The 26,239-nt window shown below is 38.5% G+C and overlaps 1 protein-coding gene across 13 annotated transcripts in view; it reads right to left on the reverse strand.

Moving 5' to 3' along the window:
• The window catches only part of MBD5 (methyl-CpG binding domain protein 5), a 152,327-nt gene that overhangs the window by 35,851 nt on the left and 90,237 nt on the right, over positions 1 to 26,239 (reverse strand). For 10 of the 13 annotated variants that reach the window (XR_012674035.1, XR_012674034.1, XR_012674033.1 and 7 more), the window contains 5 exons: positions 18,834 to 18,948; positions 18,270 to 18,699; positions 13,388 to 13,490; positions 12,545 to 12,725; positions 7,144 to 9,282 (listed from right to left, as the gene is read on the reverse strand). Coding sequence is in view for 9 of the 13 variants with exons in the window: in XM_075152688.1 (XP_075008789.1) it covers positions 7,144 to 9,282; positions 12,545 to 12,725; positions 13,388 to 13,490; positions 18,270 to 18,382 (2,536 nt within the window). In the remaining 4 variants the exon portion in view is untranslated. Of the gene's footprint in view, positions 1 to 7,143; positions 9,283 to 12,544; positions 12,726 to 13,387; positions 13,491 to 18,269; positions 18,949 to 26,239 lie in introns of all 13 variants that reach the window. The other 3 variants (XM_075152686.1, XM_075152685.1, XM_075152683.1) reach the window with 3 other exon arrangements.

Consider the following 26,239-nt stretch of genomic DNA (forward strand, 5'->3'; position numbering starts at 1 on the left):
TTTGGCAGTTAAAACACTAACCAGGTAAGAGTCTGGTTAACTAAAAGACTGTCAGTTACCAGCAAATTCAAATTATAAGAAACAAAACAACACAAGAAAAACCCAAGCTGTGTGTCTAAGCAAGAGATGTGCTCGGTAAGCAGAGCTCAGCAGAGCTGAACTTTTAATCTTGGTATTTATCTCAGAGGTAATGCCACTGCGTTTCACAAACTGGGTACGGCAGTGCCTGAAGGGCCCCAAACAGCAGCTGAGGTCAGAGTATAGCTAATATTCATCGACCATATCAAGTTCAAAGACAAGGATGAAGGATGTAGTGGCAACGTTGAGGTCTACGTAACTGCACACCTTTCACGGAAGAGCCTTGCACCTGGAGCACGTGCCCAGGATGCCGGAAAAGTGGTGCGTGATCCCACCATAACACTTGACAAGCCAGCACTCAGTTAATTTCTGATCTTCACTCACCAAAACTCAACAGCATAACACGTCTGATATAGCTATAAATAAATTATTCCTATATTTCTTTTTTCCACTTCTACTAAAATTAGAGGCTTATTCATTTCAGCTCCCTGTACTAAACAACCAAGTTAATTAAGTAGAGATTGAGCTGATTCCTAAGTTTTTCCAATTTGCTAGCACTTGCTAACAATAAACATTTGTAAATAGAGGTAATTTGAAAACGAAAATCTATTCCACTTCCCAACTTTTCCTCTATTGTAAACCTCATGGTAGCAAGTATGTTTATACCGACTGTATAAAAGTCTATCATGTTAACAATTAAGTTTTACCTAGTATGATTGCTGATGCCTACTAAGTCAATAATTCCTTCTTGTTCAGAGAATGAGAGTGGGTTTGTGCATAAATCTTCTATCAAGATTTAAAAAGAGCAAATAAATGAGAACATTTATTTCAGTGGCAAGGTAGGGAACAGACTTGACCTACCGTACACGCCTCATACTTGGAAATCTTATTCTTCACGTAGACCATTTTCCCCATTCTTTACAGTTCTCATTTGAATAGGAAAATAATCACTTTTGTCTCTCCAAAATAATAACAAAGGAAAATAGGGTAGAATGTTGAAAAGTAGCGCCAGATTTTAAATAACAGCGATTCCTTATAATTGCACCTCAACACCCCTCACCAGAGAAAAGTCCCTCTGTACATTTATATAAACACCGAAACCCAAATCAATAGAACATTTCAATTGGCTTTATAATTAGAAGAGCAGCTGGTTGGCATCCTGTCTAGGGGTTATTTCAGTTTAGTAAGAAACTTTTCTCAGACATACCAAGCCCCATAAAGGATGCCAGCCAGTACTCTTCTGAATGTAAAGTCAAAAAGTTCTACTGATTCTGTAATTCCATGATATATAAAAGCAATTTTGGGGAGCAAATCCAGAGACTTACATACTAGAATATGCCACTTTGTATACGTTTAATGTGATATATTGTAAAATACCCCATCTTCTTTGATGCATAGACAAGACCCTTTTCAGAGAAGCAAGAGCCTACATGATCTTGATAACTACCACTACCTCCAATAGTACATTTAACCTTTTATTCATGTAACGCTTTATGCTTTGGGTTCCTCACATCATCAAAATACGGACGCGACTGCAGCATCATTCCTTTCCATCTAAAGCATTTACATCCACAGCTCTCCCAGAAGATATGGGAGCATACCTACCCCAAACTACCAAAAAAAGCCCCATGTTCACAGAAATTAAAATCTGAAGCAATACTGTTCATAGCACAGATCAGTATTTTTCACCTAGATTAAGGACAAATCCTTTAGTTAGACTAAAGCAATTCATTCCTCAGGAGACATAGCTTTGTGCTACAGGCAAAAAGCAAGAGAAAACAAAACTTTACAAATGGCAGAGAAGCGGGACATGTCCCAAAGATCATACCTCATGCTGCTGAAGAAGAAAAAAACAAAGGCCGGTCTGATTTCAAGGAAGTTTTTCTCTGAGCTGTAATTATCAACAAGATCATTTCTGATTCTGCAAAGGGAAGGCAATCCCTGATCGCTCCACTTTGACTAGCTCTAGCCAACTGTCAGTTTGGCAGAAAAAGATCTTTCATAAGTCCTTTAGGTTATATCGGGCTTAAATCCTGCTAATGAGGTTATATTATAACGGTTAACACAGAGATATAAGTATTCTGAGCAGTCAGCGTGAGAGCAGTGCAGTTCTCTGTGCCACCAGTACGGGAGGGCAGCACGAGGGGAACGGAGCTGAGCAGATGCTAAGGTCAGAAGCGACCACCATCATCATTCAGAACGATCCTATGCACACTTGGGTTGTGAAATTTCTTTAAGACTCTTTCTGTTCATATACTCAACACGTGCTCTGCTAGAGTACTTCAATGTTCAGTATTCTCACAAAAAGGAAACCACTTGTTTCTTTGATGCTGAATTTCCCAGCTTTCAGGCACTGGAAGCTGTCATCAAGTGTCTGTCAACAAGGTAAAAATAATTCAGCCCTCCACCTTTTCAGATACTGCCCAAGTATATATACTTATAGGAAGAGACACTATTCCTTGGCTACTTCTTTGAAAAAGCAGATTCCAAGGCATTCCCAAGTGCTGGAATCCTTCGCATCCAGCTCAACTCCCTGGCATCTGGTCTGCTGACAAGCTCACAGTGGGAGGTGAGCCTGACTTCAGGATCTTCTGTAAGACACGAGTACAGACATTGCCTCTAGGGTGTACGTCCCGAGGTCTGATCGACAACCGCCCATATCAATTTTGTGGCCCTCCTTGGATATCTCTAGTATTTCTGTACCTTTCACGAGGAGTGACCACTAGCCAGAATGCCACATCCTACCTCTGGTCTTCTCAAGTATACACAGAGCCAGGAGCACCACCATATTCCCATTTTTATGTTCCCAAAGACCCACCCAGCTTCTCTTTTTGTGGGTTTTCTGGAGGTGTTTTTTTGTTTGGTTGGGTTTTTTTGTTGTTTTTTTTTCTCAACATCACTGATCTGACAGTTTGCATTATGTCTATTAAATCAAAGCCTCCTAAAAACCTTCTTTGAGTCACTGTTTTCCAAGGCAATGTTCCATTCTCAATTATATCACACTGTACTTACTGTATTAAAATAAACACTGTTTGAGTGGGATAGAAGCTCCTCACTGATCGGTATTGGTCCTGTGCACGCCTCCCTATTTAATTACATTTTACTATTTTCTATTCTGTAAATTCCACCAGTAAAAATTACTGTTCTGAGTCTATGGAAGGGATATAGCCTTTGTTTGCCAAATCTGCCCTTTATTTGCCACTACTAAGCTTCTAGACCTAGAGTTTCTCATATTTCTCATGTTCTGATATTTGAGACAACTTATCATCTTTATTTCTATTCACTAGGGTTATTATATTAGTTCCCTTGATTTCCCTTATCAGCTGCATATAGCTTTTACTCCCAAATATTTTTCACTTGTTTTCATCTATCCCATCATTTATGCATGTTGCATTCTTAGCAGGATTTGCATGTTGAATGTTCAACACTCACACACAGATTTTCTACACTGTGAACTTCTGGGCTAATGGCACATTCTAACAGCAAGAAAAAATAAATGAACCAGACTCTACAAGAAAATAAGTCACACCGTGACACAGTCCCATTTTACAAAAAGAACCGACAAATCCAAAGAGAGGCAAAGTGGCTTAATGAATAAATCTTAAAGCTACCAAATTGGCCAACTGGATTCTACCTTCAGTTTGTATCAGAATTCTGAGGGCTTGATTAATGAGGAACACAGCATCAAAGGTTAACAGAAATATTAACACCACTCATTAGAATAAATGAGTCTAGAACCCAGTCTCCTGGCAGAAAATGGACTCTTTTCAAAGGAATAGCCCTAAATAATCTATACAGATCTGCTGCTAGCTCTTTCCGTAAGACAGCTCTTATTAAACAGTGTTTGTGACCCAAATACTATAGAACTGAGAGACTGAAATTGTTAATAAAAATTAATTGAGCATAACTGGTTTTCAAGGGCTCAAACTTGGAAAACTGCAAAAGCTTTCTACTGCATAAATAGAAATTTTTATTTTTGTATTTATTCATTTTTAATTCCATCACACTCATACTGAAAATTACCTGGAAACTAAAGATATTATCTGTGGAAGAAGAAAACAAAAGCTAGAATAATACAACTTGGTCCATGTGGTTAAAGTATAATTAAAAGCTTAGGCAATAACCAGCTATCTAATTGTGGTGATTCTCAGTATTTTTTCTCTCAGGAACTATTTTCTGATTAGTAGCTATTCTGAATGCTGGCACAGAAACAGAAAACAGATTTAGCAATTAAAATACTTAAAAAAAAAAAAAAAAAAGGAAAAAAAAAAAGCCACAAACTGAAATACGAACATAAGAGTTTGCTGAAGACATCTTACTCAGCTAAACTCGAAAGCGCGGTTCACACAGCGTATCTGACACTGCTCAGCTCCATCCACCAGAACCACCAACCCGCTATGCCTCTGTACAGAGTAATTCACAATACACCTCTTATCTGTTTTGTCCACACAACTGAATGCAGACTGGTAACTAACTTTTGTTTTTAAAGGTTATTATTAATGCAAAATACTCAACATTTCACACCTGTTTCACGGAAAGAACGCTTCCATTCTCCTGCAAGTACAACAAAATGTCCCTATCTGGATTAGATTTAAATCTTACGCCTGAGCCCCATGCTGCTGTGATGAGTCAGGCAGGAGGCTGGGTGAAGGTTTATGCGCCGTTTTAAGGCCTTGCCCCTGGGAATACCACAAAGATAACAGAATCTGAAATTTCATTTTAAAGAAGAAAACAGGTCTCTAGGCTTCTAGCCATCATGGATATTTAATAAAATAACTAAATGCAGGTTGTGTGTATTCTGCAAGCATCAAAACTAAAGAAACAAACCCCTTCACTAATGAGGAACAGAACATATTCAAATCTTTCTAGTCTTTGCCTACACAGAACTACCATTTATCATTTAGATAAGGAAAAAAGTGTCAGTTTAAGGCCCTATAATTATATTGCTATAATTCTGTCCGTTATCTCCAGGGTATTAGAAATACCACTCTGTAGAAATACCAGAGCAGAACAGAAGCTCCCAGGTGGGGTTATACACATATTTCTATTCCCATATTGATGAGAACTCAATTGGCTGTTTGTGTTGAAACCTCTCTTCATGGGGCTTTGACACATGCACAGATTTGTTCTGTTGCATTTGTCTTCTCGGGAAGAAATTCAGCTTGCCTGAAGACAAAGCTTGGCGATACAAGCAAAGGCTCTGATTAACTAACACAGGAATGATGACAGGCCGTGCCATCAACCCGAAGGCAGCCTTCCCGAGTGGTCCCAGGTACCACCATACCAAAGGCATGGCTGGGCCAAAGCAATGGAGCAGGAACAAGAAGATCCCGCACAGGGATGAATTTGGATTCTCGTTCTTAGAAGCCCACTTTAATAGTCATTAAGTAACATTTTATTGATAACTTTTATGTCATGAAAGTTCTGTTAATCAGTTCCAGTCTGAATTTTGTGCAGGAATCTTGAGCCTTTTCAACCCTTACCCCACACGGGGTGAACTACTACTGCTCAGCTTCTTGACGGCAACCGCTGGTGCCCAGGCTCTTATCTCACATAACACTCAGTCTTTTCTGTTCTCTGGAGGGCAAGTTAACGTAGTCCAATGCTGCAATAACTTCACAGCTTTCTTCAGCTGTGTGGACAGTGACAGTTCAGAAGGACCCATACATACCACTGGTCCCCACTGAACCCAACAGAGGCAGAAACCCAAACAGTTCCTGCTAAAGGGATGTTGTAGTATGCTCAGTGGGACAAGGAAGCAAGCTCCTAAGGCAAAACTGGACCTTTGTTCTGTTCAGAAGAGAGTACAAAGTCTCAGAAGAGATAGACTATATCAGGAAATACTCCTCTTTGTCAGCATGACAAGGCAAAACAGCCATGCAAGGATTAATAGCTGCTTGCTTGTGACACAAACCACCAATACAGCTAAGGAAAAAAAATCCCTTTTTTCCGCAGGAATGGAGAGAAACCTTTAAAAGTCATCAGGAACTGTGACCAGCATAATATTAGAAAATTATTTTTATATAATTCAGTTTTTATATAATTCTGTTCTGTATTTCAAAGAATAAACAGCTCTCTTGAAGGAAGCTCAGGAATACATATCAGGTTCTTTCTTGGGTTAATGAGAGAGACCACTTGCACACTTACAGTCACTTTCGTTTGACCTGATGTAGTTTAGCTATGATTGTATCAAACACACACTTTGAATGTTAACCAAGCTGAAAGACTGAAATATCAAATGGAAGGTTTCTTTTCTGCTTAAGAAATTAACATAGTACCATCTTTCAAAAATGCATGCTTTGTTCCACCAGTAGTAGTTAAATGAAATATAAATTTTTGAGCTGTCTCCCTTTTATCTTTAACAGCACGGAGGTAGTAACAGCAGCATACCTGTTTCCTCTCCAAGTCTTCACTGATGAATAAACCAGGAAATCTCTCTACACTCTTCCAACTGAATATACAGTTTATTCAACCATTTAATTACCAGCTCAGTAAAATTATCATGATAAAGGCAAACACAGACTTGGCACTCCCCCGTGCTGTCCCTGAAAAGGGTTATTTTGTAAACTTTAGTACTTCTAGTATCTGCTCCAATCTCTGATAACACCATCTCTTTAATGCAAGCAGTAAAGAACACATGTATAGCCTGGACGTACACTGCCAGGTTAGCCATTGCATTCTAGGCTTGAAGTAGCAGGGCATGCTGCAAAAAAAAAAAACCCCAATTTATTCGGGCAAGTGACAAAAGCTGAGTTCTGGGTATGTACAAAAGTGCATGGATTTTATTTATGCAGAGCGTGTGGAAGTTAATAAAAGCAAGAATTGTCACAGGAAGGAGGCCAAGATGATTTTGTTCAGGAAAAGAGATATATTTTAGTCTACCACTGTTTTTTTCTCATTTGTTTTATTTTTGAGCTTCTGGATATCAGCATGAAATAGGCAGACTTTTCATATTGGTATACTCAAATTTAAAAAGTAGATACGTAAAAGGAACCCATTTAAAAATAGTCATCATATATTTCCAAGCAGTCAAACATAGGGGTATCCTTTTAGAAGGGAACGTACCTGCTTCAGGACTTGTTTGATTACAGCTGCTAACAATGCTGTTTGGTATCACTGGAGTGGAGGATGCCTGGATTCTCGACTGAGGTGGGTTCGGATGTAATGAATTTCCTAAAGCCATTCCTGACTGACTGAGCATCCCACAGTTCCCGCTAGCCTGCATTTGATTTATTAAACCTGCAAGATGGTTGGTTGTGCCCGGGCTAGTACCGTGGACAAAGTTAGTGTTTGTGTTCTGGCAGTGCACACCGTCCCCTCGCAGGGGTAAACTCTGTGCCAGCGAGTTCTGGAGACTGCCAGAGTTCATACTGGTGTCTGCAAAATGCATCTGGTTACCAGAGCAAGGTAAAGCAGTATTTGAGCTCCCACAACTGGTGGTACTATTGCTGCTCATGTGAGAGCTTTGACAACTCATGGACTGAAGTAGCTGGGACATAGAACTGATGGGAAAGGAGCTCTGACTTTGCTTTCTTATCAAATCAGATCCAGCTTTGGAAACTCCAGAACTGTCCAACTGAGACTGTCTCAGCAAACTCAACACCGTGGTGGTCGGCTGCTTTCTTTTTCTCAGAGGATCTTTTTGCTGAGACATCAATTTATCTCTCAGTGCTGCTCGGCCACTTTGCCCTTCAGTCGTTGGTAGAAGCACATTGGCAGCAGGAGGGAACATGGTATTTAAAGTGCTATGTCCTTCATTGTTGCCACCGCTGGCAACAGGTCCAGAATTGCTACTGCTGTTATTGTTGTTACCAGCAAGTTTATTTTGATTTGCTAGCTGTGCTTTGGCTGCTGCTGAGAGTAAACTACTTGCTGGAAAAGAGGCAGCATTGTGCTGGTTCAAGATCTGATTTAAAGGCATTCCCAGCAAACCAGGCTGACTCTTCAAGGAACCACTTCCAGCCGATGCAGTAGAAAAGACTGCATTGTTTGGAGGATTTAATACATTACTCATTCCAGCAATTAATGGGTTAGGGATGTCCTTGTATTGATTAAGTCCATCATGCTTGGTGGAAGGGCTAGATGGCATAGATGGTCTCGGTGACCCTATTGTTGACCTTGGGGACCTGGGAGGAACTTTAATACCACTACAGGATGACTGTGGTCCTACTGGAGGCAGCAGGAAATTTCCATGATCTGATGACGTGGAAGAAGAACGTGATCTTTGGGGAGAAGCCTCAATCCTTCCAATCCCGGATCCCATCATATGAACTGGGGATGTCACTGGTGAAGGAGAGAGGGAGGTTGAAGCAGAATGCTGAACTCTTTGAACATGACTTCCATGGTTCATGTGACCAGGTTTTACAGTTGGCAAAGGAAGATTACTTGGCAAAGGGACGACAGCAGGAGGCATGCTTACATTCATCACGGGTACCTGAGAGTGGACATTTGAATGGAAAGTAGTTGGGTTAATGATAACAGGATTCTGATTAACTGGTTTGCTAGGAATAGGGTCAAGTATGCCAAGTGGATCCTTTTCTGATGTTAATGGCTTTTTCTGAAGAGCACAAGAAGGCGGTGGAGGAGGTGGGGGTGGACCTTGGGGCGGTTTATGGTGAAACATTGCTCGTGGTATTTCCATACCAGTTGAAAAATTACACATGGGTTTTTTCATTACTGGGCTTTTTGTGGTCAAGGTTGGGGAAAGAGGTATATTAGTCCTTCCAGCCATTGCACAGGATGACTGTATGGGAGAACCATGTAGCATTACTGATGGTGGAGACAGAGGTGTCCTGTTCATGTGAATAGGACTAGAGTTGGGTGCTCCATGAAAATTGGGATTGTTCCTTGTGAAAACATCAGGGCTTCCAAGTGGGTCAGTCCTAGGAGAGATTGAGCCATCTCCGTATATCTGTGATCCTGATGAAGCTGGACTGGGCATCCCACCATGACTGCCACGATACGGAGACTTCTGTCCAAGTTCATTACTACCCAATCTCTGCCTAGGATAGACAGAATGAAGTTCTTGTTGCTGGCTTCCAGCCATTTCTTGCACATAAAGCCTACCCATGGCATTAGATGCCCCTATCATCAACTTGAAAGGAGTCTTACATTCTGGCATCACAGAATTTGTAATTCCTTCATGTGATTTATTCCTCATCGATCTTGGAGTTGCTGCTCGAGTAGGAACTACTGGAGTTGCACCTGATATTAAAAACACAAGAGTTACTGTTTTGAAATCCAGTATCACACATTTCAGTGCAAATCTACTGTGTGTGAAAATATTCATAAAAGCTAGAAAGCCTTTTGGCTAAACTTTGGCCTCAACAGAAATAATACCTGAATCACCAAGCAGTTGCTGCAATGGTGCATGCTATTCTACTACATAGTGCAATTGTATAGACCTTAACTCCATATCCCATATAAAGACTGCATAAATATGGACAACTTTAAGTCTTGTGTTTCTTAGGTTTCAAACACACTTGCTACCTACATGAACATGTTTTAGCACGGTCCTTCTGAAACATCAATACTGAAAGGTTTTTTTCTCCCCCTTTTGTCTTTTCCCTCTAACCGTCATCTCCAGTGTCCTACTCCTGAATCTCCAGCATCACCAATTTGGCTATTGCTAGGAGAGCTGGCTGGAGGAGCAGGCTATCACTGTCGCAGGGAAAAGGAGCCTCTGGCACCATCTATTGAGTACAGGAGGAACAAAGCCCAACAAGGGTTTAGACTAATTTCTCCGCACCCTACAGAGAAAAGGGTCCTGCCCCAAATGCTGTCCCTGATGAGGATGAATGGGGAGCCACGCCATACGACTACGGCCCAGATTTCTATTCAGCCAAGCACTTAATTGCAGAGACTTAAGGGACCGTGGCTGTGCAAGGCAGGATGCAGCTTCTCTGGCTGCTTCGCATCACTCGCTGGCACCACAGGCACCGAGTTCCAGTCCTCTGAGTTAATCTGTTCCTGGGAACTGTTTTCCTAAAAAGGTGAGGACATACATTATATCATGTCCTGTATTACTTTACTGAATTAAGGCTTTTCCTGCAGCTTCTGCAACAAGCTTTGTGTGGGGTGAAGATGCTAAATTTAAGGGGCTCCACCTTATATCTTGGTTTCAGGATAAAGGCCCTGGAGATATTTGCATATGCAGATGTGTGAACCCCTCTACAATGGAAAAACTTCCTGTAAATCCCAGTTTTGAGACTAGACTTTCCTACAAACACAAGACTACTTTCCTTTTCTGCCCACTAATATCAGTTTTATTTAAAAAAATTTTTTTTTTAATGTTTTACTTTACAAATAGCATCCCAAGCAGCTCCAAGTCTGGCGGACTTTCTGCCAGTTTTGCTGCTCTGGGAATTTGTAATTCAGCTTGCAGTGCGAGCTCAGTAAAGGAAAATGAATGCATTCTTGGCATGCAGCCTCTGAATATGCAAACTTAAACTTGAGTAATGAGCTAAAGATTTCACGTTCAAATGAATTCAGAGGTGCCTTTAAATTCCTCTACTCACAAGAACCCAATTCCGTTCTTTCCTTCAGCCTGGCCATAGGAGACAGATGGCACTGACAATCCTGCCTTCATCCTATTTGCTCAACCAGCTACATCATGACAGAAACAAACATATTATCTTTCCCAAAATACAACCAAAGTCTCATTTAGGGGATGAATCTCAAGACTCAACTGCAAAATGAAATATGTATGAGAACCCTCACCTTGAATGCTGGACCTAAGCAAATGGTCAAATGTAAGTGTGCGTAAATGAAAAGGCAATTTATTGGGAAATTTTCTTCTTTGCTTAGCGCACAAAATTCTGATCAACAGAGAAGGTAAGACCACACAAATGTGACTTGTGTCTTTAACATTTAGCTGATTTTACCTCCTTCGTTTTGCTAATTTTTTGAAAACAGAAATGTAATTTAAGTACTACTAATAAAGAATACAAAAAGTTAATAAGGAAAATGCATAGTAATTTGGGAAATTGCACTGTTCGTTTAAAAAAAAATACATTGCAAAAACCAATTTAAACAAAGCTTTAAAATCATAAATAGTAATTTGAAATGCAAGAGCACATCAGTATTATGAGCAGCACTGGTATCTTAGCATTGTCTATGTATCTGAACTTTATTATTTGTTTTTATACTCTTAAAATTGTCCACTTTGAAGTCAAGCTATAGAGCGGTTAGCAATTAGCCAGCTATTATTACAGCAACATAGGGGTGCAAAAGATCTCGCAGATTAGCAAGGGCCATTTCCCAGAAGTTGCATGCATCAGAGTATATAACCATAAACTTACCAAGCGCTGTCTTAAAAGTAACCTTCACTCCTTTGTCCTAACCATTTGGATTTGTAAGACTACTTCAGAACTTTTTCTTGTAATCCTTAGAAAGTACCTAATTTTCAGTTTCAGTTTCTATGCAACTCTGTTTTTGTAGCTGTTTCTTTCAGTGCTAACTTTGCCCTTTAGCTTAAGTAGCTTTATTTTCTGGTGTCGATTCTCCTAATGCCTTTATTGACAGCAATCGTATCTCCTTTCAGCCACCATTTTGCCAGATTGAACAAGCTAAACACTTTTAGATGACTTTCATAAAACAGGCTTTGCAGTTCGCTACGAGAAGATCCTCTGCTCTATTTCAGCTTGAGTGCCGCTAGCGAGAGCAGGGGCGCAGGAAGGCAGTAAGCGTACAACGGCATTTGTACTTCTCCTAGAGTCACATTGATCTGCACCGTACTGCCATCTGGTACTGCTCACAGGCATCTTTGATCAGCTACTATATCTAGGGCTTCTTTCTCAATAATTTACAGCTAATAGCTTTTTTCACTAGTCCCCAGGTGAATAACCTTACAATTAACAGGATTTGTGGCTACACCTTTTCTTTCACTCCAGGTCTCAATGATCCCCTAGTTTTTCAACATGTTTTGATCTTCTCTTGTTTTGATAATACCTGTCAACTTCATTCATCAACAAATTACCTCATTTTTTGTTAATATGGATAATTAAAATGCTAATCCAGGTTGGTCCCCAAAAATAATCCTTGAGAAATTACAGGGAACATCTTCTCTTGCTGTATATTCTGCCTTGCAATACCATTTCCCATTTAGCCAAGTCCTTAGCCACATTCTAATCCCTTTATAATCACTTTATTCTGCTTCTCTAATTTCCCATGTGACAGAATATCAGACATATTACTACAGTTCCAAAAGATGAGAGCTAATGTATTTTCTTCGTCTAGAACAATCTGATATCTTTTCCAAGAAAATCATGCTCTTAGTCTGGGATGACCTGCTTTTTTAGACTCATTTTCTATCTACCGACATCTCTCTAATTCCTACCTCCATTTTTCCTTTGAATCTGTTTACTATTGTACTCATAGATATATACGACTTTTGGGGGTGTTTTTGTATAGTAATGATATATATTTAAGATTAGGTAATTAAACGATTCTGCATGATTTTACTCACTTGTTCCACCACCAGGACTAGTTAGAACTAGTGAAGGATGTGGTGCTTCCATGCTTTTATGAAGTGTAGCCACAGCAATAATTTTCCTTTTGTGTATGCATAGTTTGGTGACATCTTCGTCCGCTTTAACATCTTCAGCAGTTCTCTGCTTCACAGCAGCTCCAGGATCAAAATTAAAGACCTGAGAGTAAAAATTCCAACATTTAAAATAATGATTATAGGCAGCAAACTCACCAAATACACCTAAACCGGAAATTTTACGTAAAATTAAATTTGCCTCTGTGCCTTAGAGCTATCTGACTGCTCCTACATTGCCCAAGAGATAACCTTTACAGTACGTTTCGATATTATAAATAGCGAATATATTTATAATAAGTAAACAGCCATGGAAGTTGTCATCTAGCAGAGAAGTTTAACATCCCTCAGTATAAAAGGTAGGGAGAAAAAAAAAGAAAAAGGACCATGTGTGTTTGAGATTGCTCTGCGATTAAGAAAAAAAATTTACAATCTGTGTATAGAAGATAAAATTGTGAAGCTGATACTGAAGCAATCATGTAAGTCAGTGTCTCTTTCTGATTCTCACGTGTTAACATGACGCTGTCGATGGTACGTTTCCAATTTAATAGGAAAATGTTAAAACTCCATGTAAAAAACATGTCAGATCTTTTCCATGAGGAGAGAAGGCAGAAGGGAGATTCATTTTGTATTTTATGGTAAATCTTTGGGTGTATACCACTTATCTCATTTTATATATATGATCTGAACAGAGATTAAGTCACAGCATCAGCTGACATAACTGAAAAAGGTTATAGCACAGAGATCTAAAACGATGCTTTTCTTTACCTTGGGAAGAACAAGAGGACATTCTAGGCCACACTTGCATGTTCCATCAGTCAGCAAGTAAGTCTTCACCTGCTCCAAGCAGGATAATAAAGACCCACTGGGACTGTAAAGGAACAGAAATGATGAATACAAGCTATTCGATAGGTCATGACTTCTATCTACCATTCTAACAGCTCACATAGAGAGTGTTTAAAATAACACAGCTAAGATTTCGTATTTTGTTTCATGGTAGCTCTTGCTTTTAGTCAAGAACTGAGATGATACTTATCAAAAATAGCAAAAAACAAAAAAAAATTTAAAGGAAGATTTTACTATAGAAAAACAAACACAGCAAGTGCAGAGAAAAGAAAGTAACTGAAATTATTGATATTTACTATTCGTATTACAGTCCTGCTTGAAAGCCTTAGCTACTGCCTAAAAACACTAAGATTATTTTTCTCCCTCGTCTCTCCTATGAAGTGTAACACAGGCAGAGTGCAGTCCCCATGGACCTCCTGCCCCTCCATCACATCACTGCAGTCCCATGCAGGCACAACAGTCATCTGTACTTTTTAGGACCGGGACATAATTTAAAAAGAAAAAACACAAAAGTGTGTTTCAAGAAGTATGAGAAAACCCATACAGAAAAGGGGGAACAGTAACAGAACTGCTGCGGCTGGGTCTCTTAGTTGCATAAACAATTTGGTTTCATTCAGCTAAAATTTCAACCCTCTCACTGGAAGTGAGAAATATTACACCGAGAAGCCAGTCCAGTGAGTTTCTGATACACTGCACTCGGATTTCTCTAACTCCCACCAGAAAATCATTATCTCCATATCCAAAAATAGGACATTGGAAATTCTGTTACGGCAAAATCACTAATTCATAAGATGAAAAAGGTTCTCATGTCACAAGCCTCTAACTTCTAGATTGCTCTTTATTACTTAGCCATCCAAACTGTTTATCAGGGAAAGAATACAGTAATTTATGAGGACTGGCTAAAACACTGGTTCTTAATGGCAGCTGTAAATAGCCCTTATTTTAACAAAAACAACTTAAGTGGAATAGTTTGGATCATGAAAACAGCCAAGAGTCAAAATTCCAAACTATGACAAACTTTCGTACTTAAAACTCAGTGTATAAATACCTAATTCTGCACAAGAACTAAGTCATAGAAAAAGCAACACCTGCAAGTGGCATTTAAAGTTATGCTGACAGTTAAAATAAGTAATTTATTTGCCAGACTTGCCCTGAAATAGTTATTTTAGAGAGACCTGCCCAAGTCGAGTATGTGTAACAGTGACAGTTCTGAGAGTAAGCAAGATAAAAGAGCAATCTAAAAATACTGGTACAGCTATGAAGCGATAGATACGTCAGAAAGCCAAACCTTCCCTGTCTTAAATTTAAACACTTGGGGAGCAGGTGGAAACGACTCTTTATTTTTATTTATTTATTTATTTAAATTTCAGCTATAGACTGGTTAAACCACGATGCTACCATTATCACATTTTAACTCAGTGAGCATCACTTGTTCTCTGCTTCGGCTCCGCATCTCCAGCACTGGCCGGTCGCTTTGGACTTTCCCAACCTGCCCTGACTACGCACACAGCAGCGACTGCTCACCCCAGGCGAGGTCCACGCTTGAAGACGCTTCCCATGGGAGAAACTCAGATTGCCATTTGCTCTACACTATCCCATCTACTAGCAAAATCTCTGCGGACACTTTCTGTGATGCTTAAAAAGCTCGTGTTAAATGGCATCCCTGGGAATATGCTCGGGAGCCAGGATGCCATTTTATTTGCATTGGTAAAAAAGGCCTACTGAGCAGCGAGGATAAAGCTATACCATCAGAGTTGTTTTTTTTTTTTTTCTCCTATTTCTAGAATAAAGCAATTTTAAATAACCTTCCTTGGCATGCAGTTTGTCTGGGAAATCTGGGCACACATATCCAGTTCAGGCACAAGGAGATACTGGAGCCTGGAAACAACAGACCTGTAAGGCACATACGTACTGCACCGACAATCAGTGGGTGTAAAGGACGGTCTGGCTACTCACGCACAGATACTCATGCACAGATCAGTCCGATGAATCTGTGGCATGTGGGATTCAGCATCCCTGCTGCACATATATGCATGGTTATTTGTCCACAAGAAACAACAAAATTTTAAAAAGGCCCAATTTTTCTGTTTCTGCGTTGTTCCTGGGCAGACCTATGTAATTGCAAAGTATCTTTTGTGTGCACAGATTTCCTCACACTTCTATACTGCAAAGGATAATCCACAGCTTCCTTTGTAAGAAACTACCAGGTTTTTTTCAGCACTGAGGTCATCCAGAAGTTTTAGGCCTCCCAAAGAAACAAGAAAGAGCAAATTAGAAAATATATTAGGATCTGTTCCTGTTATTAAAGAGCTTTTCTCAGTTTATTCCGCTGACGACTACGTATGAACAGTAAGCTGAAGAAGAGATTTAGATCCTACTTTAAGGCAGCAGCACTGTTTTACTAAGAAAAGCACGAAGACTCAACTCAGTGCTTTTACCAGGTAATAAAAACTAGTTAATTAATGGATTTAATCCAGAGCAACTGTTGACAGTTGATAGAAAAGTGTGCATGCTTTATAAGGAAGCACAAATAGAATGAGTCCTTATTCAGCTGGGATTATCTATTCTAGTTAAATCATGTCAGATCTTAATATATACACTAATTTTCCCTTGGATAACTTTTGAGTCAATATTGTTTGACCTTTCATTCTCTCAATAAATGCTGTGCATATTTTCAGGGTGGTTGTTCTTTCAGAAGGGCAGTGCAGCACTCAAGCAGGTTACCCAGAGAGGTTGTGGAAACTCAATCCTTGGAGATGCAGCTGGCGAAACCAAGGGCTGACCTGATGGAGTGCTGCGAACACTCCACGCCAAGCAGGAGGTTGGATTATTTGACTTCCATCCTTTCCAACCAACGTGTCCTACGTACTCTGTGCCTTTCACCAAGTAAGCATGTAAGAGCTCTGGACCATACTAAGCACCTTTCCTTAATCAGAACGGCTTGCAGAAGGCAACCAGGAAATTAACCATTGGATTAAAGAGAAAAAAAATACATGGGCAAAACTTGGGAAGAGGGCAGAAATAATACAAGCCTCCCCAAGCTGAAAAAGGCAACTGGTAAACTTGATTAATAGGGTCAGCCAGAATAAAAACAGTGTTTTGCATAAGGCAATTCAGAACAGAAATATTAAGAAAGTCCTCCTGAACAAAGAGAACATATATAAAAAGAAGATAGAAAAGCAAATGACTGTCAGAATTATACCAACATTTACTAGTTAATAAACATGAAAGATACATGCTTGAAGAAGTAGCACAAGCTTCGTGGCCTGCTTCTTACAGCCATACAAAATGAAGTTCCAAAGCAGGTAACATCATCAGGTATATAAAAATACCAAAGCATTATATGTTCTGATGCCTGGATATAGAGATGATAGGGGAAAAAACCCAATCCACAACTTTTTCTTTCTCATTGATTTTTAACTAAGGCAGAGGCTCAGTAAATTATAGCAATAATGAGAAATACAAGGGGAAGGCGATTTATCTTTGACATGCGTATCACTGACATGGGTTTTGTTTGATTCTGCTAATTGAGAATACAAACAAGAAATCCTGGAATGCATTTGATCTTTTATGGTAGTTTAGTGTAAAATTGGAGTATGCTTTGACTCATTAAAGAATTTTGTATTGGTAATACATAAAATGTTGTGAAGAAGTGGTTATTTTAATCACAGAGCAGTGGAATAAGATTAAGCAAATAACAGACTGATAATCGTTTAGACTTCTGTGATGTAAACCTGATGCACCCATATTTTGTTAAAGCTAACTTTGATCTTTTTTCCAATAACATCTAATTTGTAGTCTGTTTGTCTGAACACATTCATTTAACAGTAACTTCAAGATGTTTCTTTGTGACTGTTCCAGGGTGAAGCCAAAAAATCTAATAAACTAACAAAATAAACAAATAAAATACCTAAAACTTTGGATTTAGGCTTGTATTCCTGTTTTTTCTACATGAGAAATGTGAGGAATCCATAGAAGTAAATCTTGCTGGAGAATGTCAGTGATAATGAACACAGAACCTTCACAGGGCATATAACTGATGTTTTCTGCAGTTACTAAGTAGTTACACCACTTAAATTTCCTTTCAAAAGCGAGTAAGTAAACCACAAAAGTATAATGGAGATCTGGAACATAAGCCCAGAAAAGACCTAGGGAAGAAAAGCTACAGAATGTCAGGATAAAGTTGTATGGCACTGCATGAACTGAGCTGAAGACTTGTGGCTGACAGAAGAATAAAGTCCCACTCTACTTTACCTCCCTCCCATGAGCTGTTTGCATGCCTGAGCACTGCTTTGAACTCGGCCAGCAAAGGCTCTTACAAAAAGCCCGTGCTGGCGCAAGGAAAAAGCAATGCCTACGCATCTGGGAGTAGGCAAAAGACAGCAGAGATTTCTCATCATCTCAGGTGTGGCATATAACTAAACCTCTGGTTAGTTTCATTGTAAAAGGTTTGAATAATAAAGATATTAAGTAAGGTTAAATCTGCTACTGCTCAGCTTTAAAATCCATATGACAATAATAAGTAATAAAGAACTATTCATGCCTGAAGTAAAATGTATAGTAAGGTTATCAAATTTTCAAGACCAAGCAATATTAGATTTGAGAGTACGTTAAGGGCATGCAAATGGCACAGCTGACGTAAGTGGACTTCACTAATATCAGCGGAAAAAATGATCTTGCACTTCCAAAAGAACAAGCCCTTGAAGTTTTTGAGTACAAAAGATTAGCTGAGGCACTAATTTATCACACGTTCTGGCAAAGCTACAACGAAAACAAAACCAGTAACCACCTCAGATAACCTTACCTGATATAGAGCACTCCACTTTGGTCCACCCGTCGCTGCCAACCAACGGGAACTTGCACTGCTGGTGGCCCTCCATCCGTGTCCCCTCCGTCACACTCCTTTCCACCATTCATTTTTCTGTTTCTGTTTATGAGTCTTCAAAGATATCAACAGTAAGATGATATCCTTTTACTACATGTCATCATGGCCTCCCAAAGAAGGCCATTCAGTACACTTTTCCCCAAATTGTACAAAGTGCATTGGGAGGCTCCAGCTCAGTTTGAAACCAAGTCCTTAAAAGTGGCCATTTTTGTTAATGAGTCAGTTTCCCATTATAATCCGCATTAAATATGCAATGTTTAACTCCTTATATATTCATAAGGATGAACTATATAGATAAAAATTAGTGCTTCCAACTTGGGAATATCATAATTCACCAATCCTTTGTTACCTGTCAGAAAGGAGAATGGGGAAAAGGAGAATTTCTAGTTCAACAGCATGGCTCCAAGCTTGATGACTGTCTAAGATAACTTGTGTTTTGTGAAAGCTCGTCTCATTTTTATAAATATGAGTCAGATCTAATACCTCCAGGTATTATACCCTTTATATGCCACATTCTTTTTGTTTTCTTTTTATCTTCCGTTCATTATCCAAGTTGTCTTCTTGAGGTTCTTTGACTCCCTGGCTCCAATAAAACAGCCTGAAAAATACAGATATAGAAAACACATGAGCCATTTTCTAAAGTCTTTCAGCCCAGTTCAGTAACTCGCGAAGATGTATACAGCTGCATCCATTTAAAGAGCTTAGAATCAAAATTTTAAATGTCAATGGAACCATCAAAATAAGGCTTAGGGTAAATGTAATCCTGCTAGCATATTCTATTTACATGTGGATGCAACGGACCTACGTCTTAAAAGCTAAGAGAGTGTAACTGTTATTAAATAGTTAATATACAGTTTGGGTGAATTAAGGGATGTATTCTTTAACTGAGTAGTTTCACATATGCTTCTATTCAGAATTATCATTATTCAGATGAATATCTCAATTAATGCCCTTTAAAAATTGTTTATAAAACTGAATGGATTTAATGTGAAGGAAGCTGCTTCTAGGGTTGATAATATCCATAAAAATGGATAAACCCTGCATTGAGACTAAATTAAAATAATCATTTCTTTCAAGAAAATTGTATAATAAAAAGGGAAAAGCCAGCATCAATGCACCGATCTCAGAATACCTATGAAAAAAATTGAATATCGTAAGTAATAATTTCCCCCCATATGATTATACTGTATGAGCAGATCTTCATGAAAGAAGTTCAGAATAACTGTGTTATTGCCCCAAAATAGTATTTTAAGTTGACCAGGTGACTTAACTCTTGCGACTGGACGTTTTATTAAGGTGAGACAAACATGGAATATGCAATTGAAATAGTAAGTATGTCAGAAAAAAACAACAATCCTAGAACTCAGATGTAAGATGGCACTGACAACTATTGTAGTAACGATGCATTGGAATTGCATGTCAATTCTGCCTTATTCCTAATACTAATGTTATGCTAACATTTTAAAACATAGTAAATGTTACTATAGACCTGACTGATTTTAATAAGAAAAGGTTTATTGAGATAGAAATGGAACATAAAGATTAGAATCCTACAACATTTCTGCAACAACAGTACCAACATGTCACATCTGTATTTAACAGTAACAACAGCTCCTTCCTTCAAGACCACTAAAGGAAGACTACAGAGGCAAAAATATTCCCTTAAGTACACTTATGCAGTACATTCTCTTTAGACATGCTACTTATAAATGTAAAGTTCAAAATGCTACATAAAGAAAAAAAAACATAGCCACGGTATTTACAAGAAGGATGTGGACTAGAAGGGAGCCAGCTGGACATACCCTCTTGACTAAGTCGTCTAAAGAACAAAGGGTGCGATTTTTCTGCAGGACGCAGCCTTCTAGAAAGCCTGGCACTGTTTTCCAGGGATCTGTTTCAACTTTCCTATACTCTGGAGTACTCCAACAGGATGTAATCCTTGGCTGGCCAAAATTGGGGAAGGGATGAGGAGACTGATGAGATTCTGCTCACTGACAGTGGAGAGGTGACCGAGTAACAGCTAGCGAAGGTCAGAGTCAATGCCACATCAAACACCTTGCCATCTCTCATATGAAAACAATCTATCCTTTAATCTCTAAATCTGGTACATAGAAATAGGATTTGGAGAGCACCTGGCAACAGTTCAAAACTCCCTCAGGTTTTCAGTTTAAAAGTTTTGGTGTTTGACTGGTTTTATCCTGATTAAGAAGGTAGCAGATGATGTTTCATCAAACCAAAGCAGAATTTACCTTCAGGTTTCAGCACTATTGCTGAATGCTGCATTGGCGTTTTTATTACAGGTCCCACGTAAGGCTAAAATAGGTAAATAATTCTCCTATTGTTTTTCATGAGAATTAACTTTCTGTAATACAGTAAAATCAGAATCAGAAAATACATGTTTAAAATACTGGAAACACATAGTGCAGAGAAGGTTGCTCACCTCTTAGCCCAGTCTTGCTGTGGCTCATGTTGCTATTTAGGGCAATTGCACTGGATCCATTACGAGAAAATAATAGCCATCAATTTCTTTTTTGCACAAGCAGCAAGAGACACTTTGAAGTAACCTTATATTTCTACTGGTTCTGCAATGCTCTGCCTCAGCTAACATCCCATTTCATCACCACCGTAATACTTATCATCATCTAATCAGATAAATCATTTTTCTGTACTGCACATAGCTTGAAATAGTACTAAAAGAGGCAAAAGAATTCACTTAACTACTTCGTCTGTGGAAAATATTTAAATATTTTTACTCAGTATGGTGAATTGGAATATAATGGCTGCTTCAATCATATACCTTCAGTCAAAGTTTATTGTTTGTATGACTTTTTCTTGACAAGTACTAGAGGCTAAAGAACTGTAAACTAACACAAGGATTTGAGTGTCGTAAAAAATAAAAATGATGATCCATTTTCCATTCTTCCCCAGGTACAAAAATACTTCAACCACCACACTCACCCTAAGCAGAAAACAGTGAACAATGCTATTCACATCATCAAAGTTTGACCTTTTATCTTGTAATTTACTGTGCTCACACACAAGTTGGGGTCTGTGAGGACACACCGACGTGCCTGTGTGCAATGAATTACAGAAAAGAGGGCTAAGGCTCCCTGGAAGCTTCTCAGTACACAGGTAATCAGTGTATAACCAGTCACGTAGAAGTACATGGCTAATCAGCGTGTAACTAGCCATGTTTTATGTGTTTATAGGAAAACGCTCACGGAAGTGAGATTTTTTCACTAAACTCCAGCACAGTTCTGTGCAGATTTCCACAAACTGCAGGTAATAAAACACCCAGTACATATTGTAACCATTGCACATTTCTATTGGGCATGAATGGCAAAAGTAAGAGGTTGCCGTCAATGCTTTGGTAAAGAAATCCTTCACTAAACGGCATGTGCAGAGTTGACGTGTTATTTTATTTAACTGCGTTAACACCATAGAAGAGATAAGCGTAGCACAGGTCTCTCCCAGAAGAATTAAACTTTTCAAATCTGGTTCAACAATGGACACCCTTTGCATTTTCCCAACAACTGGTTATTAGCCAAACAAAGAAAATGGAAGGAATTCCATTCCTTTCTCTGCTAAGGAAGACAGCAGAGAAAAAGAGGACGAGAGTCACTTAAACCAAGCTGGGTCTGGCTCTTTTTCACCCTACCGCTGGCATAGGCTGGTTTTATAATACATTTTATACAAAAAAGGCAGCCTGGACGAGAAACTGCAAGTTTAACGGGGCAACCGGAGGGGACAGTGGCACCGCACTATTAGTTTTGGCAAACTGTTCTGTGATGGAAAAAAGACATTTGAATCCCAATAGGGACCAGCCTGACTGTGAATGCTCTGACATACAGAGCATCCATTTGACTACTCAAAGCTTTACATTTCTTACCAGTCCAGAATCTTCCAACTCGATGGCAGAAAAATCGTCCTTTTGATGTACCATTTTCCCCTTCTCCATTAAAGTATTCTAACTGAAGTACTTTGGATTGGGTTAGAAAGTATTTGGATTTTGGACCAAATCCAAAGTATTTTGGACACTGGATTCTATCCAAAGACCTGATTTTCATCAACCCATGTAATAAATACCTCTTCTCTGTAATCTCATAACAACTCCAGACAACTCATGTTATCTCACCACGAGTAACACAACTTTCCACATCTAAATCAATTACTTCTTTTTTCTGTGCGCCAAGACATGCCGTTTAGATTTGTTTTGCAGTCCAGTTTCATTACAATATGCTTAAAAATATTTCATTGGAGAACTATGCAAAACTACACTGAATTGTTTCCCCCCTTTAGCCCCCTCAAACCCCTCCCCCGTCGGAAAATTTCTTCTTAATTTTCATATGCTGAAAGTATGTTTTCAATTTTTAATGCAACTGTCTCACTTTTTGAAATGTTGCATTTTAAGAAGCCTCTTTGCACACTCAGCTGTTAATGTTTACTTTAACAATTTTTTTAGTCAAGTGGTGAAATAGAAAACTTGGTACAAAGTAAAAAGAAACTTAGATACTAATAGTCTGGATTCAGATCTATCACATGATACGAATGCCAATATAACATTTCTTTTATTAATAAGTGAACATAAAGCCAGTTAAGACAAATTTTGCCAGTCTAATATTGCAAAGATGCTCCATTACTTTTTTCTTACATGAACTTTTAAGTGTGCCTAACAATTCCATCTATCACAGAGAAAGGCTACTTAGAGGTCTATGATCAATGACTGCCTCTGATGCACAAAACCCAGTGCTTAATTATGAAATGACCAGATTTGGGGTATAAAGTTTTGCAAACACTTAGAACGTACACAAAACACTGCTTATAAATACAAACTGCAATCTCACCTCCCAGGCTTTCCTTTCTATCACAGAAAAACCTACAAAATATATTCAGAAATAGAAATGCCCTCAAATCACGGTCTGGTGTTTCAGAATTAATAGGAAATTTTAGCTTCTTAAAAAAGCATTATTTTCAAACCACGCAGAGTTAAAATGAGTTTTCATTTAGTTATCGCTTGCACATTATTAATTTGTTTAAGTCTATCAAAGCAATTAGTTAGGATTCTCCTGTATCATCTAATTAGATACAAATGTTGCATCACTTTTTGGGAATGCTTTTCCATTTTGAAAAGAAGCATTCTCGACTAATTAGATTGGTATTGAATACTTTATGAAACCCTATTTTTAGGCAAGTGATTCAACAAACAAATGTGCCTAAAGTATAAAGGAAACCTTTCTTCTTTCAATATTATCTCATTGTATTGGTATCCAGCACTATACTAAAGCTGTATACATGATATACTCTGGCCTTTGGTTTGAGAAAGACATCTTCATCTTACTCGTAAATACAGAGTATTAAGAATACATTGCAACAACCAGAAAATTGACCTGCCCTGAATGACTTAATTAAAATAATACATTTTAAATTGCCCTCATTGTCGAATCAGTTTGTACTAGTCCAAGTGCCTTTGGTATTAAATTATTTTGAACTGTATAAAGGACAGTTTAATTACATACTATAACAAGGCTTACGTATTCCTAGTTTCTAGAACTTTTGATGCTGTAGAACTTTTTAGGATCGGAAGACCCCAATTTAACCACTCTATAAAATAATCCTATTTGGATGAATTCACTCATAAATAGCAAAAAAATCCAAAAGTCCAGGCTGCTGTACCTACCCCTACAACCACAGCCAGCCATCTTTACCAGTCGCCCACTGGCCACGCCCCAGCTCGGCCAGCCTTGCTTACCTGCATGTGGATGGACAGAATCCTATATTATTTGGTTTCCTCTGCTGCCAGATCAAAGCAGTCACTTCAGACCTACTGTTTAGGAATCTACACTAATAAAACAATAAGGAAAAGATTCTCACGGAGAAAGACTGATTTATGCTCATGGATTCTAGCTAATCATTAAGAGCACATAATATGAATCTCTCCTCTTGGAGCACTTTGGGCCTGCATGCCGTTAACTAATCAGAAGTTGTAACCTTACATCCGATATCCTTCCTACCAATGCTCATAGTGCAGGTAAAAAGTAGAGATTTGAGCTGCAATGTATCCTCAGTTTAGGAGATTTAGCTGTCTCATTAGGTTGTCCAAGGCAACGGCTGAACTGGGAAGGAGTGTGATTCTTTTAGCATCCTTTATTTAGTGTACGTATAGTACCCAAACCTGAACCTTTCTCAGAGTATGACTGCCTTGTAACACATCTGTGTAACTCCCAGAGTTGGGAGCAACTGAGGTGTTCACTTCCAATGAAAGAATGGAGAAAGTATATCCTTTGGGTACACATGTGCACCTATGCATACACATAGCATCTCTAAAAAGGTTTAGACAAAAAGCGAAACTGAGCTACATGACAATCAAAAAAGATGGCAGGAAACAAAAGGATTTTCCTTTTAAACCTCAGCTCTGTCTACTCAATAAGAATTTAATAAATACAGTGGTCACCTGATAGAGTCCCTACAAGAATACAAGAGAGTCATAATGCTATTTCAGGCCTTCCACCACATTGATTTTTTTCTTTACCAGGGAAATACGTCAAAACTGTGTGCATGTGAGATAGGCCTACTTTACTGTCAAAATAATGTAAGCGCTCAGATTTTTTAAAAATTAAGACTAATATTTGGTATGCAATTTAAACCAACCAAGTTATTCTGTAGATAAGAATCATGTCACCATTATCAAAACCTTTCTTAGGGAATATTATGAAATAGAATATTACTAACCTACATGTTAATAAGTAGTGAAGAAACGTTATTATATCCACTTGGTCACTTTAGGGGAACTCGTATAAGGAAATGAGGAACTTGTAAAATACATGATGTCCATCTTCAGCAACCTACAAATCTAGGAAAAGCAAACCTGGACTTGGACGTTTTCTCTTTTTTTTTTTTTTTTTTTAATGGCCAAAAGCCATTCATACATTTACTTTTCAATGGTCTTGTTTCAATCTGCAGACATAAACCTAAACCAATCTTATACAAACTGGTTATTTTTTTCTTTTCTGAAACAAGAAAGCAAGTAAAAGTATTACATAGTGAGGTTCCTAGGTGAGGATTTTAAAAGGACTAAGCTTCCTATAATATAAAGAGAAATTATACTTGAACTCTTTTTCTGAACAGCTTTTCCACAGTTCTCTTTCTTGTTTCTTCATCATGCAGTGATGATACATCATCAGTTCTGCAACTGGGAAGGTCACTTTTGGGGGGCTTTCTTTGAATACGAATTTCTGTCTCCTCCAAAACCTATCTTGCTATAAGAAAGCCACAATTCTTAAAGTATTTTGATTTTGTTGATGTAATGCTTTTCCAGAATTTAGTATTTTGGAATAAGCGTGAGTAGATCTTAATTCTTTGTGGTTTCAGGTATCTTTCATGGTTATAACACTGAAACTTTTATACACCCAATTGAGATTCTGTTAGCTCTATAAGAAACTCTCAAGCTCTAAAAGAGTCTATCAGGGAAAGTTACCATGACTTCACATCAAGAAAAAAAGATGACTGCAAAATGTGGAAGAAAAAAAGCAATCTGCGCCTACAAGAGAGAGAATTCAGACCTTCCAAGACCAACTGCCACAACAGAAGAGGATATTAAAATAGAAAAATCTACTTTGTCACAGTGGTATCGCTCTCGCTAACATAATACACAGATTTATTAGAAAATGACCGCTGCAGACATTCACATTTGTCAGAAAAAGCGATAAGGAAGTCAAAATTAACATAAACTTAAAACTTTAATAGCAACGCGCTGATTATTATGAAATGATTTAGCTATAAATATTTTAAAGTTTCAGACCAAAGTTAAAATTACTTCAAAAGGAGATCCAAGCACGTGAATAAACAAATAACAAACTACTTCTTTCAATTCTCATGTTTCAAGCTTCCAA

Source organism: Calonectris borealis, chromosome 6, assembly GCF_964195595.1.
Source record: "Calonectris borealis chromosome 6, bCalBor7.hap1.2, whole genome shotgun sequence".
In the NCBI taxonomy this organism is placed as follows: Eukaryota; Metazoa; Chordata; class Aves; order Procellariiformes; family Procellariidae; genus Calonectris; species Calonectris borealis.